Consider the following 12,573-nt stretch of genomic DNA (forward strand, 5'->3'; position numbering starts at 1 on the left):
GGCAATTGTTTTCTCCATTGTGCTTTGGCTGGATGTGGGGGGTGAGCCTGATTGAAGAAAATTGCTGGGTTTTATTTGCAACCATATGAGTGTCTGTTCTCACCCACACATTCAAGCAAAAAGGTTTTATGTTTAATTGCAGCAAGCCAGTGTATGATAAACAAAGGATGGATAAACACTGTAATAAACCTTCAGGCAGGTGAACTTTCCTGACATTATACACACTACTAGATAGAAATGCTACAACCTCACAGCTTCCTTTGGGTATGGTATGTGGCCACCACTAACACATAACTTATTCTCCCCCACATCATTATATGTTGCACAGTACAGCGGAGATTAATTCCAATTGTTTAACTGATTATCAGTCCATCACTAGTATACTATCATGTGCTGTTCATGGTGCTTATTAAGGAAGAGAAACACTATTGCTTCATAATAGACAAAAATACATTTTGGTCATACATTTTATCTCACCAATACTAAAGTGGTCTGGATTAAAGAAAAATTTGTTATGCATGTTAATCTTTTATATGAATGTCACTTTTGCTGTGAAAATGTTTCATGAATGTGGCAAACTCAAAAATAAACGTAAATCATGTGGTCTCTTAAAAAGAGTGTTAGTGCTAAAGAAATAAAGTAAGGGAGTTCCATCCTCAAATTTTATTCACAGTATATACACTTTTCCATTTAATAATGTATACAAGCTTAGTTGTTGTATTTAGTTCTGTGAAGAACAGTAACCTACCAGCTACATAACAACTACGTAATAGGCAATACTATACTTATCCAACTCTGTCAATCATACAGTATGGTAGTACTGTACAGCAGGAATCATGTAGGTTTACACGTTCTCATATAAAAACCAGCTACAGTATTTCAAGTGGGCTTGGCAGTATTGGATAGGTATAATCAAGCTCAAAAGTGCCTCCAATGTAACCTGAAATGTATCCATTAGATTGGTGCAAATTTTTTTTCAAGAAATTTTGTGCACACTGACTGACTGACTGACTGACTAACTGGTGCCTTAAATCATACCAGCTTAACTCTATACCAGCTAAGGCAATACACTTGATATTTCACTGTGTTAGATGTCACTTCAGCCTGACAGGTGCCTTTTGGTATACCATGCACAGTACATACAATGCACGCATCATGAATGTGGTATACAACAGGCCACAGTTTAAAAAATGATTGTATTAGACAAATATGTAAGGGTAAAAGGACACCAAGCCAAGTCAGATTTGATTTGCAGGCACCTGCTTTGTAATACCAAGAATTTTAAGTTTGAATGGGGATCATAGGTAGGTTGCACATATCTGCAGATATACTATTAGAAATTTAATCCCTATACTTCAGTCTATAGCCATGACTAAATTAGAGATTAAGTGTCCGCTATTATATCTGCAGGTGTAGGTGACCTGCTCTGTTTCACTACTTTTTATTTTTAGGACCCCTATGATCAAACTTAAAATTCTAATTTTTCCTTGTATGTACTTGTTTGTTTAATTATTGCTTGTAGCATAATTGTGACCCAGTCTGACAAAACCGGGCTTATCGCCTATTTAAAAGTATCAAGAAATGCCGGTTTTAAGTATTTGGTGTGTTGTAGCTCGCCAATGGTTGAAGTTATGTGTACCAAATTTTCACACGTTTTACACCACTTCCTTACCTTCCAGAGCATCCACTGTGCAAGTAGCCAACAACTAAGTTTCCCACCATTTTAGATAGCTTTTAAACCGAGGTTGACTGTATCAGGTGAGCTGCAAATTGGGTGGGAGGCGGGGGCTCTGGAAGGCGGGAAAGATGGTGTTCAAAAATTGAAAAGGAAGGCCAAGGGATGAACTAGGCCAAGTTTTGAGCCATTGAGATCTCACAACTGGCTAAAATGAAAGGAAATTCACAGCAAAGGTAGTTATTCAACACCACAGAGCTGTACAGCCACATACAGTCATTCCCAGGCTGACCACAGCTCCATTAAGGCCCCACACCACACGTACGGATTGCCACTGGCCTCGGGAAAAGCAGCCAGCAAAACCAGACCACTCAAGTCTAGCTGATTTTAAATGTGGAATTAGATAGTTTATTCATGTAGCTGTGTGTCCTGGGTAAAAAATTGAATCTGCTGACATGGGCGATAAGACCGGTTTTCTCAGAGTGGGTCACAATTATAACTGGTGAACCCATGCATACTGCATTTAAAAAATGAAAGGCACCAGAATAGAATTAATTTTATGCACCACAACTATTAATTACTGAAAAACAAAGTGGTCATTATGCTTTGTTTTCAGCTGTATTCCACCCGTCACACAGCATTACAAACTAAGAACAGTACAAGAAGCACCTCAACATTTCTCCTATAATAATATAATATGGAAGACATTTTCCATAGGGTATACAAAATTTCTCCTATAGTATAGAGGAATTCTGCTTGACATAGGGGTACGCTATTTCAGTACAAGCACTCCTCTATATATATAGGAGACATTTTGTGTAGGGGTATGCAAAATTACTCCTATATATATGGGGTCCAAATCTAATTAGTGTAATTTTATCTTTAATATTCTACAAGCAGTGATACAGTAGGTCTAGTGGCAAAGGGGAGGAAATGTGCTGTACTAGTCGGACTATGAGAAGGTATACATATGCTGAGGGCAGAGTTTGTACAGCTAAGATGTTTACTATATACAAGTGATCTCAATATACGTATATAAGAAGATGACAAGATGACAAGTCTCAGAGTAAGTGTGACATCCAGACACTTACTTTTGTAGGACAATCTCTGTCTGTGATCATAGTCACAGAGTCAATGGTCAAGGAAACAAAAATTTAGTACTAAGACCAAGCAAAGTTGATTGCTACATTCCAAATTATTACATATGTGATGGTATTATTGAATACGCATGCGCCTAGGACGAGCTGGGCATTATTAAGAGTTGAACACGTTGTACCGTAACAAACTTGGGGGCTTGTCTGGGAGCCGACGTGCCGAGAACCGATCTTCTAATCAACATAGACGACAAAAGAAGTCATTGTATCATCTGTCTTTGTGTGCAGGACAGTCATTCACCTTTGCTTTAAGAGTGGACTTCACCAAGTCGTCCGCCATTATTTCTAACCAACTACTTAAAGTCCTTGGTACTGGGTTAACGGTACCCGCAAAGGTATTCCGTCGTATTGTTGTCGCTCTTTGTTGTTCTTTTGTTTCTTACTGACAGGTTTTCGGTGAGGTCAAGCTATTTTATTGTATTCTAATATTTCGTACAAGATGTCGGCAGAGTTTAACTTGGACACTTTTGTTAATGAACCTTCGTTACAAGTTGTTCGGACTTTGAAGAAGGGACAGTTGCAACAAATCGCCATGCACTTTAAACTATCAACGACCACCATGACTAGAAAGGACGAACTTTGTAAGATGGTTATGGAATATCTAGTTGACGAAGAATTAGTTCCTGAAGAAACCATTGATGACATGCCTACGAAAACTGTGGATAACAACGTACTCGAGCTTAAATGCCTAGAATTGCAGGATCGCGAGCAGGAAAGAGAAAGCCAGCTGAAACTACACGAACTTGAGGTAAGAGAGAAGGATTTGTCTGTGCAGTTGAAGATAAAAGAATTAGAGAAAGCTGTTGTTACACCAGCTAAATCCCCTGAAGCCACAACATTTGATGTAAGTAAACATATACGGTTTGTGCCACAGTTCCAAGAAAAAAAAGTAGACAAGTACTTCCTCCATTTTGAGAAAGTGGCAACGAGTTTAGCATGGCCAAAGGAAGTGTGGATGGTGTTACTACAAAGTGTACTAACTGGCAAAGCCGGCAAAGCCAGAGAGGTATATTCTGCTTTAAGTGTAGAGCAAAGTTCATAGTACGATCATGTTAAGCAGGTTGTTTTGAAGGCATATGAACTTGTACCGGAAGCTTACAGACAAAATTTTAGAAAGTGTAGAAAGGACGAGAAGCAGACATACACAGAATTTGCCCGCACAAAAGAAGCTTTATTTGATCGCTAGTGTACATCAAAGGAAGTAGCAAAAGAGTATGAGAAACTTCGTCAGATGATTTTAGTTGAAGAATTTATGAGTTGTTTACCTGATAATGTCAAGACTTACATTGAAGAGCAGAAAGCAGACAATCTCCAACAAGCTGCTACCCTTGCTGATGACTACTCATTAACCCACCGAAGCTCTTTCATAGCTCTTAGTAGTATTCGTGGTAGTGTACCACAAGATGACCCATCCAGCCGCAATAGCCATAGTGGTACTCCCACAAAACCAAGTCAGCTGGTAATGCAGCAGACGGTCAGAGACCACATCAGTCTAGAGGTGGCTCTGGAGGGCCCATATGTAACTATTGTAAACGTCGCGGTCATGTGATTTCAGAGTGCTGGACTTTGGAACGGAAGAGAAATAATCCCTCTGATGATCTTTTGGTCAGTACAGTTAACTCTCCTGTCACTCGTAATGTCCCTCCAGTCAAGAATAGTGATGAATCACCTTCCTCGACTGAGTATCACCCATTTGTATCTGAAGGTTATGTGTCCCTCTCAGAGGATGGAGAAACTGTCGCAGTCAAAATTTTACGAGATACTGGAGCCACTCAGTCCCTGTTGGTAGATAACACACTGCCACTCTCTGAGAAAGCCTCTATTGGATCTGGTGTACTGATACAAGGAATAGGGCTGGATGTCCCACTTCACCAGATATTCCTCCAATCAGAATTAGTGTCAGGACCTGTTATAGTAGGTATAAGGCCTACTTTTCCAGTCGAAGGTATCTCCCTGATACTTGGAAACGACCTAGCAGGTGGTAGAGTTCAACCCGATCCACAGGTTATTAGTGATGTTAGCAATGTGCTGTGTTTAATTTCTGCCGATGATGGACTTGCCAAGACATTCCCAGCGTGTGTGGTTACACGAGCAGCTGCACGTCGCGCTCAATCACAAGCTGACCGACACTTAGGTGATGAGATGTCCAGTACTGCTCCCAGCACCACAGCAGAAACTGAGCACAGTCAGCAGTTAGAGAGCAGCTCCAGACAACCGGCAAAGCATGTTTCTACCCCAGTAGAAGAAATTAGTAATGTTCCCGCCTCCCGAGGTCAACTGATAGCTGATCAGGAAAGTGATGATGAAGTTGCTCAATTAGCGCAGTATGCAGTTAGTGAAGATGAAGCCAGCAAACATGGACAGTGTTTTTACTGGAAGTCAGGAGTACTGATGCGAAAATGGGGACCACGAGATGTTCCAGCTGACGAAGAGTGGACAGTTGCTCACCAGATTGTGATGCCGAAGAAGTATAGGGGAGATATTTTGAGTCTAGCACATGAGTCAGCAATGGCCGGCCACCTAGGTGTTAACAAAACATATGCAAAAATCCTGAATCATTTTTATTGGCCATATCTGAGAAAAGATGTTTCTGAATATTGCAAGTCCTGCCATGTGTGCCAGATGGTTGGAAAACCTAATGAAACAAGCCCTGTGGCACCTCTCAAACCGATCCCAATTTGCAGTGAACCGTTTAGTGAGATCATTATAGACTGTGTCGGCCCTCTGCCCAAGACTAAATCTGGAAATCAATACTTACTCACAATCATGTGCAGGTTTACACGTTTTCCAGAGGCTATCCCTCTTCGCAACATTAAAGCACACTGAATTGTAGAATCCCTTGTCAAGTTTTTCTCATTGGTTGGTCTTCCTACCCTGGTTCAATCAGACCAAGGCTCTAATTTTATGTCGAATGTCATGCAGTAGGCCACTTATCAGTTGGGGATTAAGCAGTGTAAATCAGCCACATATCATCCAGAATCACAAGGGGCAATTGAACGTTTTCACCAAACATTATAAAACATGATTCGTGCTTATTGTTTTCAATATGAGAAGCAATGGGATCAAGGAATCCACTTGCTACTTTTTGCAGTACGTGAAGCAGTTCAGGAATCACTGGGCTTCAGCCCATTTGAATTAGTTTTTGGACGTACTGTTCATGGGCCTCTTAAGGTGTTGAAGGAAAGCTGGCTGAAAGAGGAACCCCTCAATTTGTTAGACCAAGTGTCTAATCTTCGCAATAGACTAACAGTAGCCTGTGAGCTCGCTCAAGAGAACATGAAGTCATCCCAGACCAAGATGAAACTGTGGTATGATACGAATGCCAAGCAACGTCATTGCTGTGTTGGAGACAAAGTGCTTGTATTGTTACCCCTTTAGAACCACCCTCTTCAAGCAAGGTATTTTGGTCCATATTCAGTAGCTAAGAAAGTCAATGAGGTGGACTATGTTATCAACACTCCTGACAGGCGAAAGTCACAGCGTTTATGTCATGTGAATATGATGAAGCCATATATTGAGAGATCTGAGAGTGGTGTTCGACCAGTTATTCATCCTGCTCCAGTCCTAGTCGCCAAGAAAGGAGTTACAGAAGTTGGTGAGAGCCCATCCACATGTGACAACATCGCAAATGACAGCATGAAGTTGAAGAATTCTGAAGTGCTAGCTAACCTTGAGAGCAAGCTACACCACCTATCCTGCTCACAACAAGAACAACTTTCTTCAATGATCATGGAGTTCACAGATGTATTTCATGATGTACCAAAACAGACACCTATTGTATCACACGATGTGGATGTGGGGGATTCTCGCCCAATTAAGCAGCATCCATATCATGTAAACCCAGTGAAACTTGAGGCAATGAGGAAGGAAATAGATTATATGCTGGCACATGACATCATCGAGCCGAGTCAGAGTGAATGGAGCTCCCCTTGTTTACTGGTTGCTAAGGGTAATGGAAGTTACAGGTTCTGCACAGATTTTCGTAAAGTAAACCTGGTAACTAAAGCTGACTCTTATCCTATCCCACGAGTAGAAGACTGCATTGATAAGGTTGGCAGCTCAAACTATGTTAGTAAATTTGACTTACTAAAAGGATACTGGCAGGTACCTTTGACTCCACGGGATAGATAGATATCAGCTTTTGTTACCCCAGCAGGCTTTTATCAATACAAGGTAATGCCTTTTGGGATGAAGAATGCGCCTGCTACTTTTCAGCGGATGATTCACCGAGTTATTGCTGATTTAGAGGGAGTTGAGGGATATATTGATGACATTATTATCTTTAGCAGTACATGGGAACAACACCTGCAATGAGTGAAGGCTTTTCTGATCCGCCTCAGGCAAGCTCAACTTACAGTGAATTTAGCCAAAAGTGAATTTGGCCAGGCGTGCGTCACTTATTTGGGACATGTTGTTGGTCAGGGGAAAATCCAACCCATTCAGGCCTAGGTGAAATCCATTGTTAGTTTCCCTGTACCCACGAACAAGAGTCAGTTGATGAGATTTCTGGGAATGGTCGGATATTATCGCAAGTTTTGTAAAAACTTTGCAGTTGTTGCTGAGCCTTTGACACAACTCTTACAGAAGAAACAGATGTTTAACTGGAAGGAAGATCAGCAAGCAGCATTTGACAAGGTTAAAAGGTTACTCACCACTGCACCTGTACTAGCCATGCCGGACTTTGAGAAACCATTTCTTATACATGTTGACGCTAGTGATTTGGGACTAGGAGCTGTTCTGATGCAAGAGAGTGCTGAGAAACTTGAACACCCAATCGGTTACTTTTCCCAGAAATTTAACAGTTCTCAGAGAAATTACTCTACTAGTGAAAAGGAAGCTCTGGCCTTGATACTAGCACTGCAGCATTTTGAGTTTTATGTTATGCCAGCTAAGTTTCCAATAGACATTTACACTGATCATAATCCTCTGGTTTTCCTCAATCGTGTCAAGAATAATAATCAACGTCTGTTACGATGGAGCCTGATCCTACAAGAGTACAACCTTAATATTACCCACATTCCTGGAAGACGAAATGTTGTGGCGGATGCTCTGTCCAGAGGACTTTGACTCACATGGTGTACCTTTTGTAAACTGTATGCTAGTGTTTTTGGTTGTATTAGGCCCATGAGTTTATGTATTATATTCTTCTTTTAATCATCACTTGTACGTAGGCCTCACATTTTTGTTGTTGTATCCCTCTCCTTTATGGGGGGGTGTGTGATGGTATTATTGAATACGCATGCGCCTAGGACGAGCTGGGCGTTATTAAGAGTTGAACACGTTGTACCGTAACACATAGGCTACAGTGTACTACAACCTGTGTGCATTCTCTATTTATCCTGGCAGCATCCACCCCTTTGCATAGAGAGCTCCTTACAAGAAACAGGTAAGCATGTACAGGTAATTAAAGCCTGTACTTGTGATGCTGCCTATTGTAATGGATAGAATCTAAACAAATAGCCATTTTGTCAACATAATTTGAGTACCATTAATATACTTTGTATTGTTAGTGGATGTGCTATTCTTCCCACCCCTATACAAAGGGATGGGAATCACCATTCTATTTTCTGTTAAACTAGATTAAATTTCAATAACCTGTCCTGTCAAATCAGTGCTCTTTCCTAAGGACTATTTTAAGCCAATCCAAATGAGAATGTAGTTTCCCATCCTCTGCCATCATGTCTGGGCATCTGCATTGTTGAATGCCAAAAAATAAAACCGAGTTAAGTACCAGCTGAATGCAAAGGAAATCCTGGATTCCAAGCAGGCACTAGTCCAGACTGCAAGCTGCCTGTGGATCAACCCAGGGAGAAATGAGTTGCAAGAGTCTTGCAAGACTGCAAGTGATTTGCAAGAACCTTGCAAGAAAAGGGACATTTTCCATGCAAGAATCTTGTTTGAAGGCTTGCAAATCTTGCACATGGTTTCTCCCTGGGAAATCACCATCTGGTCTGGGATTTTTCTTCTGCATTCACAGAGTTTTATTAACATGTTTCTGACTCCCTGTTACATAGGCTTTCAGTAGCCTCCTTGCAGGTCTCCTGAGGGATAGTTAGTTACTCCAAAAACTACTATGCGCTGCTATATGGAACGTCTTATGGAGCAAGCCTTCCATATTGCATTGCTTAAAAAGCCTAGAAAGAATATTGGTCCCAGTTGCAGTTTGCTAGCTAGGGATTAATCATGTGCAAGTCACAAAGTTTCCTGGTCTTTAAATCCTCTCAAGATCAAGATACTCTGAGCCATCATTATTGATGTAAAAGGCATGAAAAATTCACTTTTATAATGTGATATGTTCTTAGACTCACATGACCACATATGGCAAATGCCAAAAATGGGCATGGCAAGGAAAATTACAATAACAAAAATAAAATTATTTTATAGTCCATTCTGGACAGTCCCTAGCCAGAAATACCTTCCCTTGATGCTGAGATTGCAATTCCTACAGCTTTGTCAAGAAGCTTCCTATGAGCTACGGTGTGACTTTAAAATTAACCAATGAAAGAAATTCACGGTGTTATTATACTACACAGTGACATTTGGAGTGGCCTTAGCCAGCTAGCTTTGAAAAATAATTTTTGTATAAAAGCATAAAGTAGAACAACAGAAATATAATAACCCAAATTCACTTAAATAGCAGCCCAGTAGACTGTATTCCTCAGAACAGGTACTTATCAACTGGGTGCATGCAAGCCCAGCTCATAATGTGTCTGGTCAGCCATCAATAGTAACCTTGTTCTGGAAAATTGACAACTTGCACTGATGTTAACCAACAGCATGAGGAGCCATCTTAAGTGTTGACATTATGTAGCTACTGTACACTACAAAGTCCAAAAGTGCATGTATTCAGTACCTTGTATAGTAATGTACCACAAAATTAAGGCTTCTCTTATAGACTGAAGTTGTCAATTGACAGTGTTGTAAAAACAAGAATGGTATGGTCGCTGACCAGTCTTTCACTGAAACGCTGGTCAGCAACCATTTGGGATTGCTTGTATCAGCGAATTCAATACTACAACACTCAGCTCATTGACAACTAGCCTCAAAAATATTCCCCTCGAATAGGTTATTACCTCAAATAGCTATAGTGGAGGTCTAATTAGCTATATTATAGCGGCTAACTTTCAAGAATAAAATTTTCACTGTTAGCCACCGAAACCTCGACATCATCCCCCCACCCCCCAGTTCAGCGTAGATTCACGAGACGACAGCGGCCCATGCATGTTGAGTCTCTGAGCGGTCAACAATCAACATTTGTCGTGAAGTCACATCAAACACTGCTTTAAGACAAGCTAATCCCCGCCGCGCTACACGATATATTGCTAGTACAAATGAATCTAGCCAACTAGACTAGTTAGCTACGTGACATACAACAAACTCACTGAAACTTTGGCACTCCATCACTGAGATATAACAACACAACAGCAGTGTAGCGATCACTGTAAACCTCTCAGCTGAGTTTCGAAACATTGCCAAACTCTTAGCTAATGCCTTCCGCTATACAGAGTCTCTATCACTTCACTAGTAGCCGCTACTGCGCTGGCTTCTACAGTATAGTTAACTCGAGCTGGACTGATGAGCAGGCCGGAGGAAATACTAAACTCAAGGGGTAGCTAACGTCTTACACCTATCTGAGAAATCCAATTATAAATACATATAAATACATGAAATATTTATTGAAATAATACAGAAATACGTTTTGAAATACTTAAATATTGGGACTCTCGTACACCGTGTTGGGTTTTTGCGTGGGCGCTGGCTACCCCTCGACTAAACTTGAGCGCCATCTGAAAAAAAGTAATCTATTATTCGTGTTACTGTATTTCAAGTGTTTGTTTACAACATAGTAATTGTTGTGTACAATTTTCCAATGGAGGCTGGTTGGTAATGGCCACGTGTCGAAATTTCAATAGTTTCATAATAAAGCCCCTATTTGGTGATTATTAGTTTCTCATCCAGCCTTTCTAATTATTGTGATGCGGGCGGGAGGGTATTACCATTAAGTCATTATTTTATAATATTAGCACACCGATGTATAGACCTTGTCCAAATTGACTTTCTTTTTTACTGCAAACATTTCCTTCACCAGCTGATTCTACTTTTCGTGATCGCCAATTGTTTTTCGACAGTCGACTGAAAGCCTGCTTTGATGAATTCGATACTGAGAACGGGATGGGGTAAAACCGGGACGGGGACAGGGACGGGGACGGGGACAATAGGGGTAAAACCGGGACAGGGACGGGGAAAATAAGGGTAAAACCGGGACGGGGACAGGGACGGGGACGGGGACGGCCAACAGGAGTAAAACCGGGACGAGGACAGCCGAGGTATAGGGACCACTGTTAGAGTAAGCGATTTTCTCTGAAGGGATTGAATCTTGGATTGGATATAAGTTATGTATGGCTAAGCAAAAATATCAAGTAGCTTTGAGGTAATTTAATCTTTAAACTGTCACTTAAGGTTTGAGAGATTTTGACGTCCTTATAAGCTAGTGCATGGCTTAGCTAAGAAAAAATCAAGTAGCTTTCTCGAGTAACCTTTGAACTGCCGTATAAGGTTAGAGAGATTTTGACATCCTCAGCTAGCTATATAAACCCAGACCTCACACTAAGACACTCTTCTGTGGTTTTTCAAATGGATTGTGAAGTGGAAGATCAAATCATTTCGTGCCCAGATTGTAATTGTTGTCTTTGTGCATACAAGATCCCCGGGAAGCCTGCACAGTATTAAAAATTACTCTCTAGCGATTTGAATGTAGCTCTGGACTATAACCAAGTTGTAGATCACTTGGAGAATTCTGACACAACGTATAAGGAGTACATCAACACTTTGGATGCTAATTCTCCCATCCAACCTATAAAGGAGGGACAGTGTTCCTTTATGATCTAGGCCTTTAGATAAAGCACAGTGGGAAGTCAAGAAAAAGAAGCTAAGGCAAGTGGAATCATTTAGCTCAAGCTGCTGTGCATGCTGAAAATTAGTTTACTCATATGCTAGGCAAGAGTTCATAATATAGTAGTGGGGGAGAGTGTCTAACTGAAATACTTCCATGGAACACACTGTGTTAAGTTACACCTCAGTCTGATCAAAGAATAAAGACTTCACCTTATCAGCACCAATTAATGCTAATCAAATGTTCTCTATCACCAGTGGAAGTAGTTTTCTGTTTATATCCACAAGTATTTTCAGCATACAATGAGCCTGCCAGAATGGAGCTTTACTATCATGCTGGAATTTCTGTCCACACATTAGTTCAGTTAGCTCTTGCTTATCACACATCAGTCCAGTGCTTTAACACTGATTATGCAGATATCATTACAGCAGTGCTGCTAATTGTAGCTTGTATGGATGAACACCTAGACCTGGCCAATATTGAATTGGACAACGAAGCTGCTACAAAAATGCCGCATACAATTTCCTTTCTTTGAAAGAAGCCAATGATAAAATGTTTGATCTTTCTTCCTCCTCAGAGGATCTTTATCAGTCTGAGATGGATGAAGTTAAACTTCATTGTTTTTGCTTGACTCCTTGGATTGATGGATCATATTTCCCATCCCAGGCCATGTCATGGCTTATTGTGGAACTGAATTTCCCAGCACGCCACCTTGAAAGGCAAAATATATCATTGCTGATTGAATTGCTGCTACTGCCTGTACAGCAAACAGTATAAGAAATCAGTTTTATGAATGCAAAGGTAAATCAAAAGTTTTGTCATGCCTGTTTACCAATAAAAGTCCATAGGTA

General features: G+C 40.7%; 1 protein-coding gene across 3 annotated transcripts in view; it reads right to left on the reverse strand.

Annotated features, from left to right (window-relative positions):
- Positions 1 to 10,451, reverse strand: part of LOC136264338 (mucin-17-like) — a 330,828-nt gene extending 320,377 nt beyond the window's left edge. For all 3 annotated transcript variants that reach the window (XM_066059061.1, XM_066059069.1, XM_066059055.1), the window contains exon 1: positions 10,212 to 10,451. In XM_066059061.1, the coding sequence (XP_065915133.1) occupies positions 10,212 to 10,299 (88 nt within the window). In that variant the 5' untranslated portion in view covers positions 10,300 to 10,451. The remainder of the gene's footprint in view (positions 1 to 10,211) is intronic.
- Positions 10,452 to 12,573: the final 2,122 nt, after the last annotated feature.

The sequence above is a fragment of the Dysidea avara genome, chromosome 1 (genome assembly GCF_963678975.1).
Source record: "Dysidea avara chromosome 1, odDysAvar1.4, whole genome shotgun sequence".
NCBI lineage: Eukaryota > Metazoa > Porifera > Demospongiae > Dictyoceratida > Dysideidae > Dysidea > Dysidea avara.